This window comes from Rhinatrema bivittatum, chromosome 1, assembly GCF_901001135.1.
Source record: "Rhinatrema bivittatum chromosome 1, aRhiBiv1.1, whole genome shotgun sequence".
NCBI lineage: Eukaryota > Metazoa > Chordata > Amphibia > Gymnophiona > Rhinatrematidae > Rhinatrema > Rhinatrema bivittatum.
In genome coordinates this window covers 746,887,464-746,913,993 of record NC_042615.1, presented here as the reverse complement: position 1 = coordinate 746,913,993, position 26,530 = coordinate 746,887,464, and the positions used below count along the sequence as shown (strand labels likewise).

Below are 26,530 nucleotides of genomic sequence, written 5' to 3'. Positions count from 1 at the left end.
CAGGGTTTTTGAATATTGCCCAAACTGATAGTGGTTAAAAGAATGCACATTGACCAATAATGTACATACTTTTACCGTTGGAGTCAAGGAGGCAGAGAGAGGAACTACCTACCCGCATAGGGGTCGATTTTCAAACATCCGCGCGTGTGTCCATGTGCGTGCGCTTCCCGACGCACGCACATGGACATGGCTATTTTATAACATGTGCGCATCAGCGCGCGCATGTTATAAAATATAGTTCCTGTACGCCAGGAAAAAAGGTGGAGTTATTTCCAGCGTGCGTTACGCTATCGCACAGTGCAATAATGACCCTCATTTCCATTAATCCCACCCCTTTGAATAAATTTGCATTTGCGCCGTGTGCTGCGATAACTATCGTGTCCGTTAACACCATAACTCACTTTGATGAATAGCCCTGTTAGTCAGATAAATAGCATTTAAGACTTATCTGGCTAAGTAGTGGTTTTGCCAATTTATATGAGTAAAATAATTTTTACTTTGGAAATTGCTTTGAGAATTAGCATTCCCATGTATATGAGATTTTGAAACTTCTGTATTATTTACAATGCTTCTTAAGGGTTAAAAAAAATCTTTTAGCACAGTTGTAGACACAGGAATGGCAACTTTCAAAGTGGTGTGCGGGTGGACATTGTTTCAGGGATGTGGCAATTTTATAACTTGTGAACACATATACATGCATGTACATTTGCACTCAAGCCGCATAAATCCTGATTGTTCGCGTACGCCAAGGTAATTTCTAATGGGCGCATGTCCACACAATTGCCAGTTTTACCAATTCATTCACCATTTTGCCCTGTTAAGAGCTAGGGCCTCCAAACCCTCCTGGTTTGATAGCCTGCATTCCCCCCGGTTACCCCAGACCCTTTAAACCTGGCAGAACTGGCTAATTTGTTTTATTTTTTAAGTTACACCTCCTCCATAGAAGAAGGAAACTTATGTGGAAGTGGACCTGGGTGCACGCCCAGGCATGTAAATATTTGCGCATACATCTCTTGGCCCCACCCTGGAACCCTATGCCCCGCCCAGATCCTACCCAGATCCTACCCCTTTTGGAATTGGAGTGAGATGCTCGCTCCGCGGGAGATATGCGTATATCTGGGCGGCTTTTAAAATTCATTGGGTACACGTGAGCCTACTTGTCCATGCATCTCCCGATTTTGGCATGTGCTAGGCTTTTAAAATATACCTCATACTCTGTCATTTCATAGCCAGTAAGATCATATTTGTTTCTATACATGATATAAACAAGAAGATAATGTGTCAGAGATGTGCTACCAATTGCTTCTCAAGGTGCTTTCATAATTTTCCATATGTAACCTAAATGTAGAAAAGTATACTCAAATTTATAATGGTTTCTTAGCTCAATTGTACAAAATGTTTTTTTTTATTTTAATTTAAATATTAGAACAAACCATACAAATTCCACCTCTTTAAACTGCACACATGCAAAGTTTGACTCAATATGCATTCACACCTCATTCATAACAATAAACTACTGACTATTCAGATTATAAAACATCTTCCTCTACATTAAATATAATACACACAGATTATCACATCCTTAGATGATAAGTAAGTACTTTCCTAAATGGCACAACAGTTTGTTATGACAAGGTGACATATTACTTAGATATTGCCTTTAAATAATCACATTACAACTCCAAATGTGATAAACAACAATTCCCAATGTACTCTTTCACATTTCAGCTCATAAATGTGTTTCACCTTTATTAGGGCTTTATCAGGGGACAAAGATTCCATGGTGGAAAGTGAAATTACAACGGAAACCGTAGCATCTGTTTCTCAGGCAAGCCGCTCTTCAGCTATATCACAAGACTCCAAAGCAGACCCAAGTTTAAATCAATAAAATGTTCTTACTGCAGGGCAGTAAGCACCATGGAGTAAAATCTCATAACTTTTGAAGTAGCATATATAAACCATGTTTTGCTAATGAATCAGTTAATCCTTAAAATGGATGTTGCCTCTGCCAGACACTGCACAAATGCTCAAGCACATAAATTTTGGAGTATACTTTTCTGCATTTGGTTTATTTAACTTTTTTAGTAGTCCCAGGTGTTGTAGAAGTGATTAAAATGCCATTCATTTACTACTATACGTATATATATATATATATATAAAATATATATTTTTTATTAATAAATAGCATTATCTGGAAAAATAACAATACATAGTTAACAATAATCAAACAGTCACCTTGCTTTTTGAATGAAAAAAGAGCTCTCATCAGCTCTGCTCCACTTGGTGTAATACTTTGTGAGGTCGATATTCAAAAGCCATTTAAATAGATAACTGAAAAGTTATCTGGCTAGCCGGCTATATTCAAAGTTGTATGTGGCTAAATTCTAGCCGCATAAGTCGGGGGCATTCCATGGAGGGCAGGAGGTGTTTCCGGGCAGGCCAGACTTAGCCGCATAAGTTATGTGGATAACTCTGATTTCGCCATAGGGCTGTCTTAAAGTTGGTCGGATATACTCCGCAGCTGAATATTGACCTCTTTGTTCTCATAAAATAATTTAACAAGAGGCACCCATGATCCGCCTCTAATACATTATTACGTTGTAACAAATATATAACTTACTTTCACTTCCACTTCCACCAATAGTCCTGCTGGAATAAAAAAGTAGAATAAATAAACTAGTATACAAAGCTTCAGCTCATTCAGAGTTCATGTGAAGAAAAATAAATATGAAAACAGCAAATCAGTAGTGTACAAATAAATTTGCTTGTAATTTATCCAAAGAAGGAATCTATCTGCTTTATTATTAAAGGCATTTAATACAAAACCATGTATAAATGAATAATCGATTGTTAATTGCATTTTTTATTTTTTAAATAACATTTTAATTTATTATACAAGAAAACATAAATGTGTAAAAAAATTAACATACAAAAATATATATAAAATTTATTAAAGATGAAGTTTAAAAGCCTGATGTGTGCCGAAAATAGGAGATGCACGAATATGTTGTGCTGGCGAGCATTGAGTGGATTATACTTACCACTCTGCACATAATCCAGGCAGTCCTGGATTCAAACTTGACATTTGCATGTAAATATTTACACACACTGGAGTGCATGGGGGTCCCCTGCCGCATAACTTTACTTCTGCTCTGGATGACGTGTAAGTAATAAAACAAAAAGTTCCAGGCAGATCAGTGGGGTTTTAGGGGTCAGGGCTAACGGGAAAAGGAAGGCTATTAAACTAGAGTGGTTTGGAAATCCTATCCCTTACCTGAGCGAACGGGGACTGAACTGGGAAAACTGGTAAGAGCATCAATGCGCATGTCTTTTAAAATCCCCCCCATTTCGGTATTTGTGCTCATAGGCATGTGTGCACTTAAAATTGCAAGCATATGTGCATGCGGTTAGGGTATTTTGTAACATGTGTGCATATACACATGTATGTTATAAAAAGGCCGTGTCCCTGGGTGTGGCTGATGAATGTGCATACACATGCACCTGAGAGCCAGTTTAAAAGTTACTATCTTAGGGGTAGATTTTATAACATGCGCGTGCGGCGTACATGTGCGTGCACTACCCGGCACGTGCCCATATACACCCGATTTTATAACTTAGGCATGCGCAAGTTATAAAATCAGGGGTCGGCACGCGCAAGGGGGTGCACAATTGTGCACCTTGTGCGCGCTAAGCTGCGCTGCCTTCCCCCATTCCCTTCCCCCTAACCTAACCTTCCCACCCCTTCCCCTAACCTTTCCCCCCCAGCCCTACTCTAACTCTCCCTAACTTTTATTTTATCTTTTGCACCTGCCTCTGGGCAGGCGCAAGTTGTGCGATCCTCCGATACAGCAGTAATGGCCGCTGTGTCGGAGGCCTCTGGCCCCGCCCCACCCCACCCCCAGACTGCCCCACCCGCCCCCTCCCCGCCCCTTTTTGCGTCCCGGGGCTTTATGCGCATCGCCAGGCACTTTTAATATAGGCCTGGTGTGCATAACCCCCCCCATGAGCATAAATCCTCTGGATTTACGCACATAGGGGCAGATTTTCAAGCCCCGGGATGGGCATAAGTCTCGAGGCTTTCCTGGGGGGCATGTCAGGCACGTGACGGAGGAGCGTATTGCAGCGGCGCGTAATCCGGGGGGCGGGGCCGCGGGCATGGTTCCGACCCGGGGGCATTTCAGGGGCGTGGCCGAGGCCTCCGAAACCACTCCCGGGCTGGAGAATCGTGCACTGGCCAGCTGGCTGGCGCGCGCGAGTTATGCCTGCCTCAGGCAGGTGTAACTTTTCGAACAAAGGTAGGGGGGGTTAGATAGGGCTGGGGGGGGGGTGGAAGGAAAGTTCCCTCCGAGACCGCTTCAATTTCGGAGCGGCCTCGGAGGGAACAGAGGCAGGCTGCGCGGCTCGGCGCGCGCAGGCTGCCGATTTTGCACAGGCCTGCACGCGCCGACTCCGGATTTGAAAAGATACACGCGGCTACGTGCGTATCTATTAAAATCGGCGTACTTTTGTTTGCACCGGTCGCGCGAACAAAAGTACGCGCGGGCATAGTTTTTTAAAATCTACCCCATAGGGCTTTGAAAATCTGCCCCTTATTGAGTAACCCTTTATATGGCCTGTGTATATCTCTCTGAAATGCAGTTAGTTTCAGGCAAATTCTTCTTGTGGACCAACTAGGATGAATCAAAAACAGTCAAGGTAAAGTGGTATTCTCCTTAATCCTCCCAGTTATGGATAAATTCCCAGGTAGTGAAGCACACATTCTAGATCTAAATAAATGGCTGTGTAGATGGTGTCGACATGAGTGTATTGGCTTCCTGGATCATGGGATGATTTTTCAAGGACTGCTGAGCAGAAATGGGATCCACTTGTTGTAGAAGGAGTGCAGCATCTTTGAACACAGAATGGAAAACTTACTGAAAGGGGCTTTAAACTATAATTAATGGGGACTGGTGAACAAAATACTCATGGTGGTATATAAAAAACTTTTAAATAAATAAATAAATAAATATAAATAAATATAAAAATGGGAAATATGGGGGGAAAAGGCAATATTTGGAAAGCTATGTACTTTAATTCTCATAGAATGGGGAATAAAGTCCCAGATCTAGAGGCAGTCATGGAAGAAGATGATTTAAATATAGCAGCTGTCATGGAGACCTGGTACATGTAAAAACATGACTGGGATATAGTTATACCCAGCTACAATCTATTCTGGAAGGACAAGGTAGGAAGGAAGGGAGGAGGTGTGGCATTATATACAAAGAACAATACTAAAGTGAGCGCTAACATCCAGTTAGTACGCCCTAAATCCTATTAGTATGCACTAAGTCAGAAATTAGGAACACTAAGTAGTGCACACTAACGGGACTTAATGCACACTAAGATCTAGTTAGTGTACACCAAAGTCCCATTAGTGCTCACTAAGTAGGTCATCTTCAAAGGCTTATAGTGTGTGATAAGCCTCTATCGCATGTGAAAAGGCCCTTTTTGCGTGCGATAGCATGCTGGGGTGGAGTCACAGTGGAGTCGGGGCGGAATTGGAGCGGCGAGAGGAGGAGTCGGGGAGGCGAGGATGTGGACTCGGTGGTGTCTTCACTGGCGGCGATAAGGTTAGTAACGTTATTGTCATCAGTAGCGCGCCCATTAGCGCCACCTTTCACGGTGGCGCTATTGGGTGCGAAAGCCGGCAGCGAAAACACCGTGGTGGTGCAAAGGCCGCCAGTTTTCGCAGACCCGCCCCCCCCTTCGCCCCCCCTTCGCCCCCCCTTCGCCCCCCATCCCCCGTTTTCACTGGATTCACCATTCTGCGATAGAATGGTGAATCCAGGCTTGAAATTAGGAAAACTAGTTAGTGCACACTAACAGGATTTAGTGTGGATTAACATGTAGTTAGTGCACACTAAGCCCCGTTAGTGCACATTAATTCTGAAATTAGGGAAACCTGAAATAAATACCCCTGAACCATTTTAAAAACAAAATTTATCAGATAACGTCCCGAAACAAAAATGACATGAAAAAAAAAATCAGTGCATATCCCTTGTGTTTATAAAGATGCAATGTGTTGCATGGTAATTAAAGAATCAGTGATATCTCTTCTTGTATTTTGAATAATAGTGGATAGTCATCTAAAGTGGATCTGTATTGGTTCTACTGTACCATTAGCAGAAAGCATGGGTTCGCTATTCTAGATATGTGTCTGCTTTGTTTTTCAAATGCTTCTTTTTCCTCGTCCCTGATTCTTTCATAGTTTCACTGCAAGTCTAGTATGTCATCAGTGAAAAAACAAGCACTGACTCTTTTGGGGGTTTGGACTAGCATTGCCTTGAAAAGATTGTCATGGATGTAACAGCTTATTCAGTAAGAGGTACCCATTAGTATATTTCATTGTCTTGTGCAAAGCAACAAATTAGTCATAGGTGTTATGTGACAAGCAGGATGTAATCAGCCAACAAGGGGTTGACATCATCTGATGGTGCCAGGACAGAACAACTCTCCCAGAGCTCAGAACTAGTGAAAAGTTCAGAGTATGCACTACCTTTCCTGCATATAGCAGTTCCCATAGTCTCCTCAGTTTTCTTTTTTCTGCTCTGCTATTCAGATGTAAAATAAGGCTCAATTATTTTTGTTTTCCAATTTTTCTCTATTCAATGTTATTTTTTGTCATTTCTTTTCGTTCTTACAATGGATGTTCGATATATTTCAAAAGCTGTTTTTGATGGAATCTCATCTGTTTAGTAATTTCATTAATAAAAGGTTTCAATATAAAAAAGACAGAGAATTTTGGTTTTTTCTCGATGCTGAGCCATGAGTGCTCCATGTGAGGTTGAATAATGACAAACGATGTGTCATTTGTCATTTGTCTTGGTTCCACCTGCAAGCAAGTCAACTGCTATAAGTGTCGAAAAATGTTCCTGAGAGCCAGAAAACACTGACTCTTATGCCTTTGAAAACTCTATGAAGCTGAAAAAAATTTCTTAAAACTTAAAAAGCTGACTGATGCTGCCTGGTTCTGTGCAATCAAGCAGATCACCTTCACTGGATACTGCTCATACTCCCTCATGCAGTGGCCTCAAGGATCCCATCATCCAAAAACGGGAGTTCTCAGAGATTGCTTGACCAAAATTAACTGGTCTTTCAGTGCAGTCACACAGTTCAGAACACAAGAATGGCTCCAACAAGCACAAATCTAAGTTCACTCCTAGGCGCCATTCTCATAGTGCAGAAGACTCCTGCAGTGCAACACTGAAACATAAGAAGCATGCTCGGGGGTCACGTGATGTGGTGGGCTCTGTAGGACGTGTGGTGCAGAGCTTCGGGTGCCACCTCCCCCTTTTGTGCTTTCTGTTTTTTTGCAGTTTTCAGCTAGTGCCACCACTTTCTTCTGGAGTTGCCAGTGTGGGATGCGGTGCAGTTCCCGCTGGTGAGTTTCTGTGCTGTTTCGCAGCTGTTATGGCATTTTGCTCGTCAAAAAGGGAGAGAGAGAAACTGAAGCCTGCGTCTCCCAAAATGGCATCGGCAGAGGACCTTGACATAACCCTGGTGTTTAGACTCACAGAGACTGTCTTGATGGCCCTGGATGATAGATTCTTTCACATTTCAACCCAGACAGTAGAACTGAAATCCTCTCTCACCGAGTTGGGCCCCTGCCTCAATCACACTGAAGGAAGAATTTCCAGTGTGGAGGACAACATGCTGCACCTACAGCACAGCCTGGAATAGATGGCAGAGAACATGGAGAAATTGGACAATTTTGAAAATTGGGCCAGGAGGAAGAATCTCCGGTTTGTGGGAATTTTGGAGGATGATTCAACTATCGACTTAGCACATTTCCTGGAGGATTGGCTACTCCAGGAGCTGGGACTCTCTGATCTCCAAGGCAAAATGCTTTTTGAGAGAGTGCATCGTATACGGCCTAAAGTGCCCGGGAGACCTAAACCCAGGATTGTGATTGCTAAAATCTCTCACTTCTCCTATAAAGGCATGATTCTCTGTGCCTTTTATCAAAAGAAGCAATTGCATTATAAGGATCAAAGAGTGCTTATTTTCCAGGATTTCTCCAATCGTGTAATGCTGAAGCACAGAGAGTTCTCTTCAGTCTGTTCTACACTGGTTCAGCATAACATTCGATTCTCCTTGCAATATTCAGCTCAGCTTTGACTAAGGCATCAGGGCGAGCGACATGATTTCCATTTTGCTGAGGAAGCACAACAGTTTATGATCCAATTACAGCGTGTGGCGTTGTAGGACCAATCGTTCTCAATTATTACTCTTTAGTTTCCACAGCTATGGACCAGACAGTCATGATGGACTTCTTTTTCTGATTTTTTTATTTCCATGTGGAGCCTGTGACTTAAGCTATCTATATGAGGAGCGTCCTTATTTGGGGGTCCCCCTCATGCATTTTATTTTATTTTACTTTCATAATTAACTTTTCTGTTTACTGCAGTGCTTTGCTTAAATGCCCTTCGTGCTCCCCTGCCAGCTCCCCCCTTCCCCCTTCATTCCCTCAATCCCTTCCCTGTCCCATAACCCTGTATCATGATAACTAGAACCTCTGATACACCTCGCTACCCCCCTTCGGATTTATCTTCATGGAATGATAATAGCATTAGTGCTTACCATTTTTACCTCGGTATTTGCCATCCCTAAAGGTAACCCAGCTTAACTGTAACGCATTGTCGTAGCTTGCTTTGCACTGCTAACTGTCAACTGCAACCCCTAGTTCGCCACTTCAGTGTTGCACCACGGTTGAATGCTGTCCACCTTGCGTCTGTAATATTGTTACACCTTTGTGGTTCTACTCATACCTCTTTGTTATAGTGGCTGCCCCCAAGATATCCCATTTACTCATAATTAACTTGACCTCCTACATCTCTTCTGGCACCGCGACCAGTAGCCTTGCTCCCCTCCCCTTCATCGCTCCATCCTCCCCCCCCCCCCCCCCCGCTCTGGTTGAATATCTTCACTAGCACCTCCTTTCTCCCCTTCCCTGCCCTCATAATGGCAAGCTACCAATCCCCTGTATTTATTACCCTTTACGCAGACCCCTCTTCCTCCCCTCTTCCTCCCCCATTACAACCCATCTGCCCATCGCAAGTCCCTCCTCCCCATTCTCATCTCCCCTCTAACTCAGCTTTTAGGACTCACAACCATATCCATAGTCCTTTTCAAAGCTCAATCACTCTCCAAAAAAACCCACAATACTTAATGACCTACTAATTGACTGCAAGCTGGAAATCTGCGCCATCACAGAAACCTGGCTCAAGGACTCTGACATCGTTCTCCTCAATCAGCTCCCCACTCACTCTTATGACCTCTTCACCATTCCGAGACCCAAGAAACGAGGTGGATGCCTCCTTTTAGCAGTTAAAAAGCACATAAAACTTAAACCTGTGAACATTGACACCCCGCCCAGACTCGAGATTGGGCTCTACAAACCCACGGAGCTACAAATCTGCCTTGTCTACTCCCCTCCTGCCCTTCTAGAACTTAACCCCTCCCCCATTATTGAATTCATCTCTGATAACATCAATATTGAAGCCCCTGCCATTATATTAGGAGATTTCAATCTCCACGTAGACACCTCCGCCCTCTCATCTTCCTGAGAAACCTTTCTCAACTCACTCTATGCCATTGGATTTAAACAAATCATTTCTTCACCCACCCACAAAGCTGGGCACACCCTTGATCTTATTTTTATTAATTCCTGCCTCCACTCTAACAACACACCCTTATGTACCCCTGTTCCATGGTCGGACCATTCCCTCATCAATACTCTACTCTCCATAAATGCACCAACACTTTGCAACCCCCCTGCAAATACCACCATTGTCTTCAGAAAATCCTGCCCCAGTGAGGACCTCATCTCAGCCTTTTTCAGTTCTCTGTCCAAACTCGACTGCACCAACCTTGATGCTGCTCTCCAATCGTGGAGTAACCTCACCCTTGACTGCTAATAATCTATGCCCAATCACCAGATGTGAGCTGAACCCCTCCATCTTTTTCAACAATGAAAACAACAGCAAGGATACCATCAATAACCTGCCTATCTTCGGATGTTCTAGCCATCAAATGTACCTGGTCACTACTTTATGCCTATCCTTCAATTTCTCTAATAACAAAAACTTAAATGAAATTTCAAACAAGGCCAGCCACTATGATATTCATAGTGCCCTACTAGCCTTGACAAAACTGGTTACCCCTCATTAAACTTTTCTCAATTCAAACTCCAGTCAGGTCCCACTACTTTCAAAGTTAATGATGCAGAACCAGGGAACACTTGTGTATCCCAATTTCAAATCCCTGGCTCTCACTGCTTGGAAATTGAACAATGCCTCCAGTCCTCTTTAAAGCTGCCAGCTCAAATACAAGATATCCTTGTATTGGCAAGAAAACTGTCCACAAGAAAGTTCTATGCTTTCAAGTGGAAAAGATTCTCTACCCGGTGTTCCTAAAAAGGCCAAAACCCTTTCTAATGTCCATCTGGTATAATATTACAATATCTCTTTCATCTATCTTTAGATGTCCTCTGTCAGACTTCATAATAGTGCACTGTCAGTCTATTATGACTTAACAGAAAGAGCCCAGCTTCCAAGTAGCCAACTGTCACAAGGTTTATGGAAGGCCTTCTTCAAAGAAAACCCCAATTCAATAGCCACCAGCTGCATGAGACCTGAATATTGTGCTTTCTCTAGTGATGAAAGCTCTGTCCAAATCCTTAGATTCATCATCACTGAAATTCCTGACTTGGAAAGTACCTTTTCTGATAGCAGTTGCCTCTGAAAGCAAATTGGTGAGCTTCAAGTACTAGTTACTTTTGAGCCATACACTCAATTCTACCATGATAGGGTGGGCTTTTGGACTCATCCAAAGTTTTTACCAAAGATGTTGTCAGCAACTCAGCGTTCCACATTAACCAGGAAATAGTTTTACCCACCTTCTATTCAAAACCTCATTCTCATCAAGGCAAGAAAGCTTTTCATACGCTGGACTGGAAAAGAACTTCAATATACTATCTCAAGAGGAGTTAGATGATCTTCTCAGCTTTTCATCGCCTTTGATGCCAACCATCTAATAAAGTGTACACTAGCCAACTGGCTAGCAGCCTACATTCAGTTCTGCTCTACTCAAGGGGATATTCTATCTAGGGTAAAACTCCATCAAATAAGAGCCACTGCCGCTTTGGGAGCTCTCCTCAAATCTGTTCCGCTGGAAAACATTTGCAAAGCAGTAACCTGGTCTTCTTTCCATTCATTTACTTCTCACTATTGCCTGAACCAGTCAGCAAATATGGACTGTGCCTTGCCTTCCATTGAGCAGTTCTAAAGAATGTGTGCACGTAAATACATCAACTTTCACTTACTAATAAAGACGGGTTGCTCCTCAACATTTTGGATGGAATTATTCTAAAAATGGACTAACCCTCAGCTAGGAGTCACCCCCTTTGTGTGGCAGATTATATCCTGCTTGTCAATAGAAAACAGAAAATTTGCTTACATGTTAGAGGTGTTCTCCACAGGCAGCAGGATGAATTAGACATACATTCACGTTGAATTTGAGTTTTAAACTAACTGAGGAGACTATGAGTGTTGTTGTGCATGGGAGAGGCCATGATTGCTCAGAGCTTTTCCTTAATGCTGAGCTCTGGGAGAGTTATTCCATCCCGGTGCTAGCGCATGACATCACCTACTTGTGTAACTGATTCATCCTTCAAGCTATGGAAAGCACCTGTTACAGATAAGCAACCTTGTTATTTTTCTTTTGAAAAATATAGCAGAGAGAAAAATTCCCCAATATCCTGTAAGTAACTAATCCAGTCATTCCACTGGGTGCACAGTACTGAATAAACAGAATGGAGGTAAATCAGCCAATTTAATGATTTGACTGGCTGAACACTCATTTGTGCTTTAAAATATCAGTAAGATGCAATGTTGTTTTTTACCTGTTGATGCTGTCCTGCTCTCCAACATCATCATAGACTTCTTGGTCATTTTCTTCCTGTTTTGGTATAGGCTTTCTTCTTTTCAGAGACTCATAGTTAATCTCCACTAAGGTTGTTTTAATAAAGCCATCTGAAAAAGAGGAAATCTTATGAAATCAACTGTTATTTGATAGACAAGTAGCTAAATAGCTAAACTGACACCCACTATCAAATACAATACAAACAATGATCACAGAGGTGGGAAATTCTGCTGCTGCTGCTGTGGGAGGGATTACCTAGAAGTGTCTGACTCACATCTGTACATGTCCATTGGTGCCTTCCAGTCTTGCATTCAAAAATTCAGAATAAATTTGTAATATAGAGGCTGATATACTAAATTGCTACATTTTTTCATAAAATAGGTGTGGCCGACTCTGCGCTTTGCCACCAGATGGCCCTGGGTCCCTTACCTGCAGGACTAGTAACAGCATTGGGAGTTTCCACTCTCTTTCAGATTCTCCACTGAGCTGACTGTGATTGGTTATCTCAGGGGTACAGGGTGGAGGTAGAAGTAGAGAGTTTGGTCATTTTGAGTTAGGTTTTGAGGCATGAGGAGCCATTTTACATTCTCCCTGCTGAGTTGGGTCCATTATCGCAGCTTAGCTTGGTCATTTTCTTGCGTTTAGAGGAGATTCCTCATAGCACACTCCCTGTCTGAGAGGGTCTGCCTCCCTTTTGAAGAGAGAGGATTTTGTAGATTTTGGTCAGGTTTTTGATACGTTTTCTGGGAACACCCTGTGCAACCCCCCCCCCCCCTCCAGTCCTGACAGCAGAGGCTGGAGACCTGAGAGCGACCTCTCTACTCACTAGAGGACACAAGACCAATGACAGCACTACCCAGCATGAAATATTTTGAATAGAGACATTTGGATTTTCCCCCCCTTTTGTTAGTGTGGAGGGTTTTTTTCCCCCCTATCCTTCTGCACAACTTGGAGAAAGGAGAAGGAGTGCTTTTGTCAAGACTGGAACATCAGACTTCTCTCTCAAAGAAGTCACATGGAGAGGAAGGAGAAATGGGTTTTGTAACATCAAGATCTGAAGTCTCCCAATCAGATCTCTAACCCAAAGTGATCAGGACACCAGACTGTGGGCACCAGACTGAACTTTGGACTCAGGTAGGATCTTTTTTTGTGGTGTAGGGCTCCCGCCTAGGATTCCTCAATCTACTGGGCTGTTTGCACAGATAAGGAGACGGTGACAAGCTCCTTCCCAGGAGCTAGCAAGATGGACACAAGCACCCCAGCAGAGAGATAATATAAATAGTTCAAATGTACAGTTTCATTTGTGGAATGTTTGTGGGGCAATGACTGATCTTTTGGAAAAAAATCAGTAAATTTAAGTTGAGCACCCAGTCTGAGTCCAGCCTGTTTGTCCCTGACGTGAATACATCACCAGACAGATTCACACACAGCAGGAGAAACACTCCATCACCTGGGCCACAAAGCATTTCCTTTCTCCTCACAGACGGGCCGTGCACAGGACACTCTCCGGAGCGCACTGTAATGTATCGGCCTGAGAAAGAGCTCACTCCCTGGGAGGTGCAGAGAGAAGGGGAAGGATGGCGAGAGCAGCCCCGATTAGCAAATACGTTTATGGCAGTAAACAGCAAACCCCTGGGTTTTTGAACAAAAAGATAACAAATGACCCACATACTCATAAAAAACTGGAACGTGTGGATGTTTTGCACAAAATTTTAAACAAAAATCCTTATTGTGAAAAAATTTCACAGTAAACTTTTGTTCATAATCCACTATGCAAAAGGTTTATTGAAAATGCCCAATAATGAGCTGCTGTGATGCAAAAGCATGCAAAACAGCTCATAACTGGGCAATTTTGCAAAAATAGGTATGCAAAAAAGGCTTTACAAGCTTGTTTTCAGGAAAAAAAAAAAAAAAAAGCCTACACCTCAAAGAGGTATAGTTATTTTTTGTGGCTAGCCCGGGGAAGCCCACATCACAAGAACTGGCCATGTGATCCATCATCCCATTCCCCACCCCTTGTATTAACAACTCCATGGTACTGTTAGTGCGCTTCCACCCCGACCACCCTCGTGGGCCAAATAAATTAAAAGTCATGGAGGCTTGGAAAGTCCTGCCCTTAAATCCCACCCACTTGCCCAATTCTAAAATACTGAGGGCTAGATTTTAAAAGCCCTGCGCGCGTAAATCCTGCCGGATTTAATTATAACACCTATTTTAAATCCTGCCGGATTTATGCGCGCAGGGCACTCGTGTGCCGGCAGCCTATTTTGCATAGGCTGCCGGCACACGCAAAGCCCCAGGATGCGCGTAAATCCCGGGGCTTCATAAAAGGGGCGGGAGGGGGTGTGTCCGGGGGCATGGTGGCAGTCCGGGGGCATGTCCTGGGGGCGTGTCTGGGGTCAGGGGGTGGTCCGGGGTGGGTATGGGGGCGTGGCGATGGTTTGGGGGCGGGCTGGGAGGGCGGTCCGAAGTCCCCGGCACTGCGGCCTGTGCCGGGGGATGCCGAGGTGGCGCGAGCAAGTTACGCCTGCTTCAAGCAGGCATAACTTGTACAACAAAAGGTAGGGGGGTTTTAGGTAGGGCTGGGGTAGATGGGGAAGGGAGGGGAAGGTGGGGGGATGCGGAAGGAAAGTTCCCTCCAAGGCCACTTCGATTTCAGAGCGGCCTCGGAGGGAACAGAGGCAGGCTGCACGGCTCGGTGCGCGCAGGCTGCCGATTTTGCGCAGCCTTGCGCGCACCGACCCCGGATTTTAGAAGATACGCGCGGCTACGCGCGTATCTTATAAAATCCGGCGTACTTTTGTTCGCGCCGATTGCGCGAACAAAAGTACGCACGTGCGTACTTATTTAAGATCTACCTCTGAGCGTAAGTTATAAAGGAGTGCATGGGGTTAGCTGTTCCGCCAGTGCCTTTTTTTTTGGAAAATGGTTCAACTGGGGCAGGAACAGGTGGGCATTTCTGCTCTCCCCAGAAAGAGCCCCCTTTCCTCCAACTACAGGATAAACCTGGGCAGCTAAGAGAGGAGGCAGAGGGGTCCAAGTAGCACTCTCATTCTATTAGAAAGGGGCAAAGGGGCAGGGCTTAATGGCTGTGGCTTTACAAGACCCATGATTTTTAACTTTTTTTGGCTAGTTGGAGTGGGGGGCTCCGAGTACCACCAAATGGGATGATGGGTCATACAGCCCCTTCAAAACATGGAAGCCCCATTCCCTTCAAAACATGGAAGCCCCATTCTCAGCAAGAGAATGTTGACTGGCAACAGACAAAATTCTCACCCATAGCAACATTATAGAACAACAGAAAATATAGAGCAGAAAAAGTTTTTTTTTTAAAGAAGTGTCACATATTAAGGTTCAACAACTTTTATTGTCAAATGAAACTTCAAGTGACTAGGCACCACTTGTTATAATCATACACATTAGAGCTGGAGGTGTGTTTTCACACTCATTTTTGCTAACATGTAGAACATTTCATGCGAAAATGAACTATGGATGCAAATGAGCTCATTTTCGTCTGTAGCAAACTTTCATAAAACGGCCACTAACCAGAGGAAAATACTATAGTTAAGTGCATCAGCCTCTTAATTAAGAAAACCTGTGAACATATTTATAAGAAATGAAAACAAAGTATATGCCATGGTAATGAGTTCCAGGAGCACATCAGAAGTTAGTGTGATACCTTGCAAAAGGAATATGCTGTGTTATAATTAACATCAGAAGGAGAAGATCAGGAACAAGAAGAACATGGAACACGAAGCCATCTGGACAGGAGCAGATCATGGAAGACCTGACTGGAGAAGAGGAGACATGGACAACCATGGAATCCGATTTGAAGGCCCCGAGGAAGTGAAGTTGAGCCTTTTTATAGGGCTGAATCAGGATCACAAAGATGACATCACTGGTGAGGGCTGCGGGGCATTTCCCACCGCTGGCCATTTAAAAGCTGAAGAGAGGCATGGCCGCGTGCCTAGAGAGGGGAAGGACCATGGACAGTGTCGGCAGTGTCCATGCCACAAAGAGGAGCAGGCAGAAGCGGCACTAGGCCACAAAAGGAGGGCCTGATGTCGGTGGCTTCCTGCCGCAGGGGAGAGCTGGCTCAGCGGCTCCCTGCTGCGGAAGGGCTCAGCGGCAGCAGCTCTGCCCGCCGCGAGGATGAAGCATTGGCAGCAGCCTCTGGGCTGTGCTGGGAAGACGGCGTCGGCGGTGGACACAGCTGCAGCAGCGCGGTCTGGGGTGGCCTAGCATGAGTGAGAGCCTCCTCGCGGGATGAGGTCCGCGGGCAGGTTCGTAACAAATATATTAAGAAACACTCAAAATGTATTCAACCACTCAAAATATATTCAGAAGCAAGGAGATACCACTTTTGCCTCTTTACATTTTCAGATTACCTTACACATATGTAAATCAAACGTACAAATACAACAGTAGAGGAGTTAATATATTCCCCCACCATCACAAACAAATATTGAAATGCCTAAGAAAAGTAGAAAGAATACTATGAAAAACTGAATATTCCTTCCAGTTTTCACTACATATCTACTTTGTTTCTCATTTTCTAATGCATTGTGATTTCATTGTGATGTTCCTCGTCCAAGTTCTGATGATCCAAGTCCTGATGTTCCATGTCCAGAGGTACCATGTTCGATGTTCCTGATGTCCGATGTTCCTGTCCTGTCTCCGCCGCCTCTTCTTCAGCTCTTCGTCCAGTTCCCAGGTTCCTCGTCTGTCCACCTTTCCTGGCATGTCATCATCGTGGTCCATGACCAGCCCATGGGGGTCTGTGTAGGGCGCCTCGTGGTACAAGGCCTTTTTCTCGTCAGCAGCGCATGTCTCCGGAAGACCCTTGCTTTTAATGTTCCAAGTTCTGAGTCTTGAATCCTGAGTCTTGTATCCTGTTCCCGGTCTTCGGAGTTCTTTGTGCCTGCTTCCGACCATGCCTATGTCTCTGCCAGAACCTGCTCTGCTTCATCGTGGTCCGCGACCAGCCACTGGTGGCTGTGTAGGGCACGCTGCGATGCAGCAGTCACCCAGGACTTTCTCTTGAATCCTTGCCTGAGACCTCTTAGTAACCTGAATCCTTGTCTGAGTCCTCTGAGCAACCTGAATCCTTGTCTGAGTCTTCTGAGCAACCTAAATCCTGGTCTGAAGTCCTCCGAGTAGCCTAGTCTACATCTGAAGTCCTCCGAGTATCCAAGTCTACGTCTGAGTCCTCCGAGTATCCAAGTTTACGTCTGAGTCCTCTGAGTATCCAAGTCTATGTCTGAGTCTTTTGAATATCCTGAAACTTCGTCTGAGTTTTCTTGTTCCTGCCCTCAGCCTCTGTCTGGCCTCATGCACTCATCGTTCCCAAGCGGTGGGTCTGGAAGGGCTAATCAGTGGCCGGAGGGCTACTCTCGAGACCAGCATTGCGTTCCTGGGTCTCATTGGTGCGTGTAGGTCCAGGGCTGAGCCTGCCTTGCTCCTGTTCCAGTTATTCCTTGCCTTGTCTTCAGTCAAGCCTCGTTCCTGCTCCACCCATGCTAGTACTTGCTCACCTCTCATGGTGTGTCTTGGTGCTCCTCTCTGAGCCGCAACATGACCCAAGGGCTCACAATCCCCTATGAGAAGTGACTGCGCCTCCACGCTCGTAACAATATTATTTATAGTGGATGTAATTATCAGATATGTTTGTGTTCATTAATTTAATTTATCTTATTATATTATAATCAATTTCCCAAGGCTCCCACAATTGTGCTGCCACAGGAGAAGCCAGATAATTAGCGTGTTTCACAATTGACAACCTGCTACAGAATCAACATTCCTTAAGTCAGTCATTTGAAGAAAGCTGTAGGATGCCTGCCTTCAGTCTCAGCTTTCTGTTCCAGCTCAAGCCCCTCCCCTCTCGAATAACCTGCAGGGAACACAAAGGGGCGGGGGATGTGAAGTTGATGTTGGAGCAGATAAAAGAAGAGCCACTCTGCTCCCTAATGCCGCGCGCATGTTATAAAATCCGGGCTCAGCGCATGCAAGAGGGTGCACACATGCACCTTGCGCGCGCTGAGCCCGAGGGGAGCCCCGATGGCTGTCCCCGTTCCCTCCAAGGCCGCTCCGAAATTGGAGTGGCCTTGGAGGGAACCTTTTTCCAGCCCCCCCACCTTCCCCTCCCTTCCCCTATCTAACCCACCCCCCAGCCCTACCTAAATCGCCCCTACCTTATTTTATTTCTTACGCCTGCCTGAGGCAGGCGTATCTTGTGCGCGCCAGCCGGCTGCCGGCACGCGAACCTCCGGGACTCCATAATTTAAAAAACCATAGAAACATAGAGATGGCAATAATCACAAATTGTATCTTATTTACGTTCGTTTCATTGTACCTGTTAGCTGTTCCATGTACTGTTGTTTCTCTTGTAAACCGTTGTGAAGGCCAGCTCCAAACAACGGTATATAAAAACACTTAAATAAATAAAAAATAATCAAAGCTGTTGTACCTAGGTAAATGGGCTTTTTGATTATTGTCCAGCGTACAAAGGGTATAAGTACCCATCCTGAGTTGGTGTGTCATGCTCCTCTGGCCATATTCCAGGCCTTCCTAAAAGCTTACCTTTAACAGGTTACTATTCCATTTTTAAGTTTCTTGATTTTAACTATGTTCACTGTAATTAATACATTTATTGAAACCTCATATGTTTTGCCAGTCATCAGTAAACCGTTAAGCTCCATAGAGAAGGAACTGCCTGTTATATATTTCTACAGCAGTACTGCATATAGCTAATAGCACTATAGTAATTAAAAGTAGTAGTAATAGCCTCATGCGGTGACCTCTTAATTTAGAACTTCCTTTTCACAGGAAAAAAAAGGTTTACTTCTTGTGCTTTATTTATGACCTGGAGGCATTTGAATATCTCTCTTTCTTCTCTTTTAAGGATTACATTTTCAAGTGCTTAAGTCTCATCTCATAGGCTTTTGGGGCACTGTTTGGGCAGCTCTTCTCTGGACTGTTTCTACTATGTGTATATTCTTTTAGAAATATGGTCTACAGAACTGGAAACAAATCTCCAGATAAGACCTCACCAACAATTTGTAAGTGGCATTATCACCTCCTTTTTTCTTCTGGTTCTGCCTTTCCTTAGCACCCTGGTATTCTTCAGGCTCTAACCACTGCTTTGTCACCATTTTTCACTACCTTGGGACCCTCCTGATTGGTGCAATCAGTATCTCCACTCCCTTTCACTCACTTCTCTCTTCTCCCCCAATGCACAAGTGCACTTTTTTGTGTGGAGTTTTAGCTGCCAAGCAATTGACCACTCTTTGTTTTCTTAGATTGCTCCTCATTTTATCTTCTCCCTCAGAAGTCTCCATTCTGTTGCAAAAAGACAAACCTTCCCCTGCTAACCCTTTTGCAATATCATTCTTATGTTGGTTAACAAAAAGATATAACTTTCCTTATCCGTGATTTGTAAATTGCTTTAGGATGACTTTTTGGTATGTAAAATAGAATTTTAATTTGAAAAATGAAAACATAGGGGAGAAAAAAACCCTTACATGAATCTTTTACTCTGCCCAACCATTTTCCTTCAGGGTTATCTGTAATGCGAATGATTTCAATTTGGTCTCCTTGTTTCACACTCAGTTCATTCTTTCCACCCTTGTAGTCAACGCAGGCCCTTGCCTGATGAAGGACTTCAATAGATCCTACCAACTACATGGAGAAGATAAGAGAAAAATATCATAAGAGCTGGTTAGTTTTCAGGAAAATTCAGGCGACAGAAAAGGTTGCATAAACTTTGCAAAAGATAACTTGCAAACTTGTTTCTGGTTTTATTAGAAAAGTAATAGTATAGATTTGTAATGGTGAGGGTGCTTTGTGGCTCATTACATCAGCATAGGAGAACACTTATCATTTTTGTGTATTCCATGGTTTGGGTAGTACACCAAAAACAGATAAATGTTATATAGTGAGTGACTGATGAAACAGCTATCAGCACTGAATGCCAGACCATGGTAAAGATAGCTTTTTTTTCACTTAAAGCTGCTGAATGTACATATAATAATTTGCAATTATATAGCATATTTTACCCAAATAGGATCCAACCTGCTTTATACTTAAAATGATTTAAAAACATGCAAGCAGCCAGCTCTGGCTGCAGGGTTTGCTGCATGATCTGTATGACAATTTCCAAAGGAGTCAGGATTAGAGGAACAATGCCCTAATATAGGGGAGCCATATGGTACTCAATGCTTGGTTATCTGGGGACCGATGAATTATTTTTGGAAAAAGGCCTTGGTATGATTGTAGAAGCTACGACAATAAAGAGCAGATTCTCAGACTGGTAAAAGAATGGAGGACTAGTGCCCAAGGGAGGGATGCACACGTTTGACATGAGGAACAACACAGCTCAATATACCAGACATCCCAGTTTGAAGAGGAAGGAAATTTCAAAATACCTCAATGTAAGCCACATGAGACTAAATGACCTCAGCTTAGGGAACTTGTGTTGTAGATTCTGAGATCATGGAACACAACTTTACACAGCACTAATATTCAAAAGGTTACTTGTTGATGTCTTTGTGTTTTGACTAGTCTGTAAGCACAATGAAGCAAGTCCTGTCTCTTATGTACATCTGTACAGTGCTGAGTACACCTAGTACTGTTATGCAAATGATAAGTAGCACTTGTAGCAGTTGATCCCCTTCCCATTAATGTCAACCAGTCATCATTTACTGAATTTAAATAAAGTTTACATTTCATACCATTTTTCAGAGTGTGAATGCTATCTCTTGTACCTACCATGAACGCACTCATCTAAGGAAGCAAATGCAACCACATTGGAACAGGGCACCTCCAGTTCACATTGATGACATGGGAAAAGTCTGGAACAGTTGGGTAAATTGTGGAACAAATGGATGCAAACAAACTGGCTGGTCTAAGGTGATTCAGAGTCAGCGAGACTATAGGATTTGAATTTATAAGTGTCAGAGAGTTTAGAGGTCCATATTTAAAAACTCAATGAGCAGGTAAGATATCTGGATAAGGCTATCTAGATAACTTTGTTTGGATACCCAGTGGCAGTTATCTAGATAAACGTGCCACTGAATATATCCGGATAAAAGCCTGTTATTTGGCTGACGAGAGTTGCCCGGGTTATGTTGGCTGGCCGAAAGTTAAACCACCTCCTGGGAACGCCTCCAGCACTGCCTACTTTTATCTGGCTAAATTTTTGCACATTCACTGATTTCTCCAGACTAAGTGTAGCCAGTCAGTGGGGAGGAGCAGAGGGGGAGATTGAACTAGTGTCCAGGTAACTCCCAGAGATAGCTAGAAAAACCTCTTCAATATCGATCTAACTTCACAGATCTAAGCACTAGTGCACGTCCCCTCTAAAATTCGAAAACTTTCCTGGTATTGGAGATCACAGGGAATTTGATCTACACATCCTCTTTCACACTGTCTTAGGTACTACACATCCTGTCTAGACTGTCAGAAATAGACCTTACTTTGAATCGCTTTCTTATTTCTTGTTCTTTCTTTTCTTTCTCTTTCTGTTCTTTTTTCTCCAGCTCTTGCCGTTTCTTTTCTTCTTTTTCTTTCCTTATTTCTTGTTCTTTTCTCGATGGGGATCTTAGATAATAAAGAAATATTATATCACCTCGATAGCCCTGTGATTGTCTTTTGGCGTACTTTTCATGCCCTGAAGCTCCTTCATTATCTCACTTAAGGTAGGCTCTGTTACCTGCTCCTGCATTGCTTTGCGAGGAGAGAGTGGATCAGGCTTCACCTGCTTCATAAAAGCTGTTTCCATTTTATTACCTTTAATTGCAACCTTCTGTTGCTCTGTAACTCAGAAATCACTTGTAAAGCAGGACATTTTTGCTTTGGCCATGAAAAATATGCATTTTATGCAGTATATCCACGGTGCTCCAGCTGTATGCTTCCATCCGGCTGAACAGCACCACCCTGAAATATTGTATCACCATAGCAGAGGCTTTCTTGTTTTTGAAACCTCTCCCATAGATTGCCATTGTAAAGATTTCAGACTAAGCACATAAGAAAGTTACAGCAGTTGTGTTGAGGAAGCCTAAGAACTATGTAAATGACTGAGAAGTACACAACTCAGTCAGTGTTTAAGCAATTATTCTGCACACTTTTGAAATTAGGCTTGCAATCAAACAGAGCCCTTAATTTCAAAGTGGCAGTGAGAGGAGAGACGAGTAAAACTGAGAACACTAGTAGGGAAGTAGGGGTAGGGAAGAACAGATATAGATATATTTTGTACTGAGAAAAGAAAATAAGTTAAATTATTTGGAAAAAATATGAAATATTTTTAATTAACGCAGAAGGATCTTGGAAGTCACTGGATGAGGTAGACAAGCACAACAGGAGAGGAAAATAGCCTTATGAAAGCATTTTACATGAACTAATGAATTGATGGAAATAGAAGAGGGGACTCATGCAAGCCCAGAAAGGAGGTGGCCCCATTAATCAATTTTGGAGATTACTAGGGAGCAGGTTAAAGCTTTCACAGTGAGGACAGTGCCGCTGAGAATAACAGTGCAGTTATATTTGTAGTAAAGTCTAAGTATTTTTACACCTATAGAATAATGATTAAAAAAATCAATTCCTTTTCATAGATGACTGCCTAATACACTGTTCATTACTATAGACTTATAGCATCTCCAATATGATTTTGATGGGACTGCATAAGTGCATCATGCACTACCCCAAGCAAGATAGCACTGCTTACAGCAGGGATTAGGTCCAGAAAGTATATTTAGTGCCTTAACTGATGAAGTCATATTGTTGTCACTTAAAAACTTGATTCACCCCAATTGGAATGGAGGAATGGCCTAGTGGTTAAAGCAGTGGGCTGAGAACCAGGGAACCCAGGATTCAAATTCTGCTTCTCCCACTGATGCTCAATGAGATCTTAAGCAAGGTACTTTGCCTAGATACCACCTTAGATTACAATCCCACTGTGGGGCAGGGGCCTTCTTACTGTACCTGAACTGTTTGGAAAGATGAGTAATTAAATTCAAATGCAATACTTAGATAAATCTCCAACTTCAGCATATAAAAATAATCAGATGCCATGCACAAGTCCTGTTTATTCTTGGAAAAAATGTATGAACACTATATGCAGGTTTTACAGTAACCAGCTCAGAGTAGCACACCAAATTATCAGCCTCATTACAATGTGCATGACCCTTGTTATCTTTTTTTTTTTTTACCTACAGTGTTGTTCTTTTAAGGTCACCAGTATCTGGAACTGGGTGCAGGATGCATACTGTGTATGTTTTGACTATGATGAAAGCAAACAAATTAAAAGCAAAAAACCAAAAGCTCTAATATACACGTCAGTCACTGAACTGTGTAATTTGAATGGCTTCTAAATCCCTTACAATAACCAACCATATAGGCGTCAAAGGAGGAAAACAGATAATTAGAAAAAAATAGAAATCAATTATATTTGCTTGGGAAAAAACTTTTTATCTAAACTGATATTACAGAGACTCCTACAGAAGTATGGAAAGGCAGACATAATTGTATTTGTTAAATAATGGACTGAAATATTGTCTCATTGTTCACTCAGCCCCAACGTAGCCAGACCCGTCCCGGGGTCAACACACAGCCTCCAGCTCTGAATGCTGTCCAGTGTCCAGCACAGCCCGAGACACCACCAGATGCTGCACCCACTGCCATCCCTTAGGCATGGTGCATATGCACACATTATATAGGACCCGAGGTGGGAAACACTGAGTGGCGCCCTACAATGACGTCAGCCCACTTAAGCAAGGGTCTCAAGTACTACATCACCTCAGCAACAGGCCTCCTGCCTTAGCAGTGCATGTTGCCTTTGAGTTCTTGATTCCTGTGTCCTGCGTTCCTGATTCTTCACCCGATTTGAATCGGTAGCCTATGGCGGTCAGATAAGTACTGTTCTTTATTTTTCCCTATTGAAAGCTGCTAAGACTGTCTCTTTAAATTTCTAGGCAAAACACTCCTATGTTTATATCCATCTAGATGCACCTGAGGAAGCTTAAATAAGCGAAACATCGGCCGTGTTGGGCGTTTTTGTATACAACACATTGAGAGAATGCCAGCTATTTCTTGTCTTCACGTCATTAATGGAGTGAAATATATAAGTCGTTTTGACTAATTTTTAAAGAAAAAGAAAAACACATAAAAAAAAAAATATTTTCATACAAAAATAATTAAAGAGTTTTTTAAGTGATGGTGAATGATTAGAGGTCCGGTTGGATTTGGGATTGAATCACAATGTCTGGCTTGCTGACACCATAGGCAATATTTTGAATTAAAGTACAGTTCCCTTTTTTGTTTACAGACTTCAATTACTCCAATATAGACTGGGTAAATGTATCATCGGGTCACGCTAGAGAGATAACGTTCCTGGATGGAATAAATGATAGCTTTATGGAGCAATTGGTTCAGGAACCGACGAGAGAGGGAGCAATTTTAGATCTAATTCTCAGTGGAGCACAGGACTTGGTGAGAGAGGTAACGGTGGTGGGGCCGCTTGGCAATAGTGATCATAATATGATCAAATTTGATTTAATGACTGGAAAAGGAACAGTGTGCAAATCCAAGGCTCTCGTGCTAAACTTTCAAAAGGGAAACTTTGATAAAATGAGAAAAATTGTTAGAAAAAAACTGGTCATTGTTAAAAAATACCATTCTAGAAGCACAGTCCAGATGTATTCCACACATTAAGAAAGGTGGAAAGAAGGCAAAACGATTACCGGCATGGTTAAAAGGGGAGGTGAAAGAAGCTATTTTAGCCAAAAGATCTTCATTCAAAAATTGGAAGAAGGATCCAAAAGAAGAAAATAGGATAAAGCATAAACATTGGCAAGTTAAATGTAAGACATTGATAAGACAGGCTAAGAGAGAATTTGAAAAGAAGTTGGCTGTAGAGGCAAAAACTCACAGTAAAAACTTTTAAAAATATATCCAAAGCAGAAAGCCTGTGAGGGAGTCAATTGGACCGTTAGATGATCGAGGGGTTAAAGGGGCACTTAGAGAAGATAAGGCCATCGCGGAAAGATTAAATGATTTCTTTGCTTCGGTGTTTACTGAAGAGGATGTCGGTTCAGTGTGCTGCGGCAGTCAAAAAAGCAAACAGAATGTTGGGAATTATTAGAAAAGGAATGGTGAATAAAACGGAAAATGTCATAATGCCTCTGTATCGCTCCATGGTGAGACCGCACCTTGAATACTGTGTACAATTCTGGTTGCCGCATCTCAAAAAAGATATAATTGCGATGGAGAAGGTACAGAGAAGGGCTACCAAAATGATAAGGGGAATGGAACAACTCCCCTATGAGGAAAGACTAAAGAGGTTAGGACTTTTCAGCTTGGAGAAGAGACGACTGAGGGGGGATATGATAGAGGTGTTTAAAATCATGAGAGGTCTAGAACGGGTAGATGTGAATCGGTTATTTACTCTTTCGGATAGTAGAAAGACTAGGGGGCACTCCATGAAGTTAGCATGGGGCACATTTAAAACTAATTGGAGAAAGTTCTTCTTTACTCAACGCACAATTAAACTCTGGAATTTGTTGCCAGAGAATGTGGTTAGTGCAGTTAGTATAGCTGTGTTTAAAAAAGGATTGGATAAGTTCTTGGAGGAGAAGTCCATTACCTGCTATTAAGTTCACTTAGAGAATAGTCACTGCCATTAGCAATGGTTACATGGAATAGACTTAGTTTTTGGGTACTTGCCAGGTTCTTATGGCCTGGATTGGCCACTGTTGGAAACAGGATGCTGGGCTTGATGGACCCTTGGTCTGACCCAGTATGGCATTTTCTTATGTTCTTATGTTAGCCTGGTTGCACAGCTTCCAAGGCATCCGAACTCCTGCAGATCAGACAAGGTTCTCGGTCTGTGGGGGAGTATGCAGTGGTCTTCTGCACCCTGGCCTCTGAATGTCAGTGAGGCAATGACAATCTGACTGCCATCTTCAGGCAAAGGCTCTCTGAGTGCATAAAGGATGCTCTGTGAGAGTCATTGGAGGGCCTAATCAGTCTAGTCATTTGGCTAGATATATGGTTCTAAGAATGGACCTGGGAAAGGGGCTTGGCCTACTGCCCCCTCCGACTCACCCTGAACTTCCAGCGGCCCGTGACTTCCTATTCACCTCCTGAGCTGGGACCAGCACCAGTAGAGGCCATGCAGGTTGACCATTTTAACTGTCCTGGGGAGGAGAAGCAAAAGCAACACAATCTCAACCTGTGCTTGAATTGTGCTGCTTCTGGGCATTTTGCAAGTCATTGCCTAAATAAGCTAGGTGAGAGATGCCACCCTAGGTCATCCCTGCACCTCACTACAACTCCTAATACCAGTACATCTCTCTGTTGGGGACATTCTCGTATACTCTCTTGCCTTCTTGGATACCAGCACTGGCGGCAGCTTCATCCATGAGGCTTTGGCCAATCACTATCAGACACCAACAGTTCCTTTGGATAGAGCCACAAGTCATTTAAGTAGCAGTGTATGATTCAAAACACTAGATAACCATTACTAAGTGAACATTAGTGAGCTCCTTATAAACATATCCTTTGTGGGTTTTTCTTC

At 43.1% G+C, this 26,530-nt stretch overlaps 1 protein-coding gene across 6 annotated transcripts in view; it reads right to left on the bottom strand.

Moving 5' to 3' along the window:
* Nucleotides 1-26,530, bottom strand: part of FYB1 (FYN binding protein 1) — a 290,377-nt gene that overhangs the window by 58,296 nt on the left and 205,551 nt on the right. For 4 of the 6 annotated variants that reach the window (XM_029578325.1, XM_029578343.1, XM_029578354.1 and 1 more), the window contains exons 7-10: nucleotides 21,435-21,558; nucleotides 19,482-19,638; nucleotides 11,942-12,071; nucleotides 2,621-2,649 (exon numbers count right to left, since the gene is read on the bottom strand). In XM_029578325.1, coding sequence (XP_029434185.1) covers nucleotides 2,621-2,649; nucleotides 11,942-12,071; nucleotides 19,482-19,638; nucleotides 21,435-21,558 — 440 coding nt within the window. The remainder of the gene's footprint in view (nucleotides 1-2,620; nucleotides 2,650-11,941; nucleotides 12,072-19,481; nucleotides 19,639-21,434; nucleotides 21,559-26,530) is intronic. The other 2 variants (XM_029578333.1, XM_029578360.1) reach the window with 1 other exon arrangement.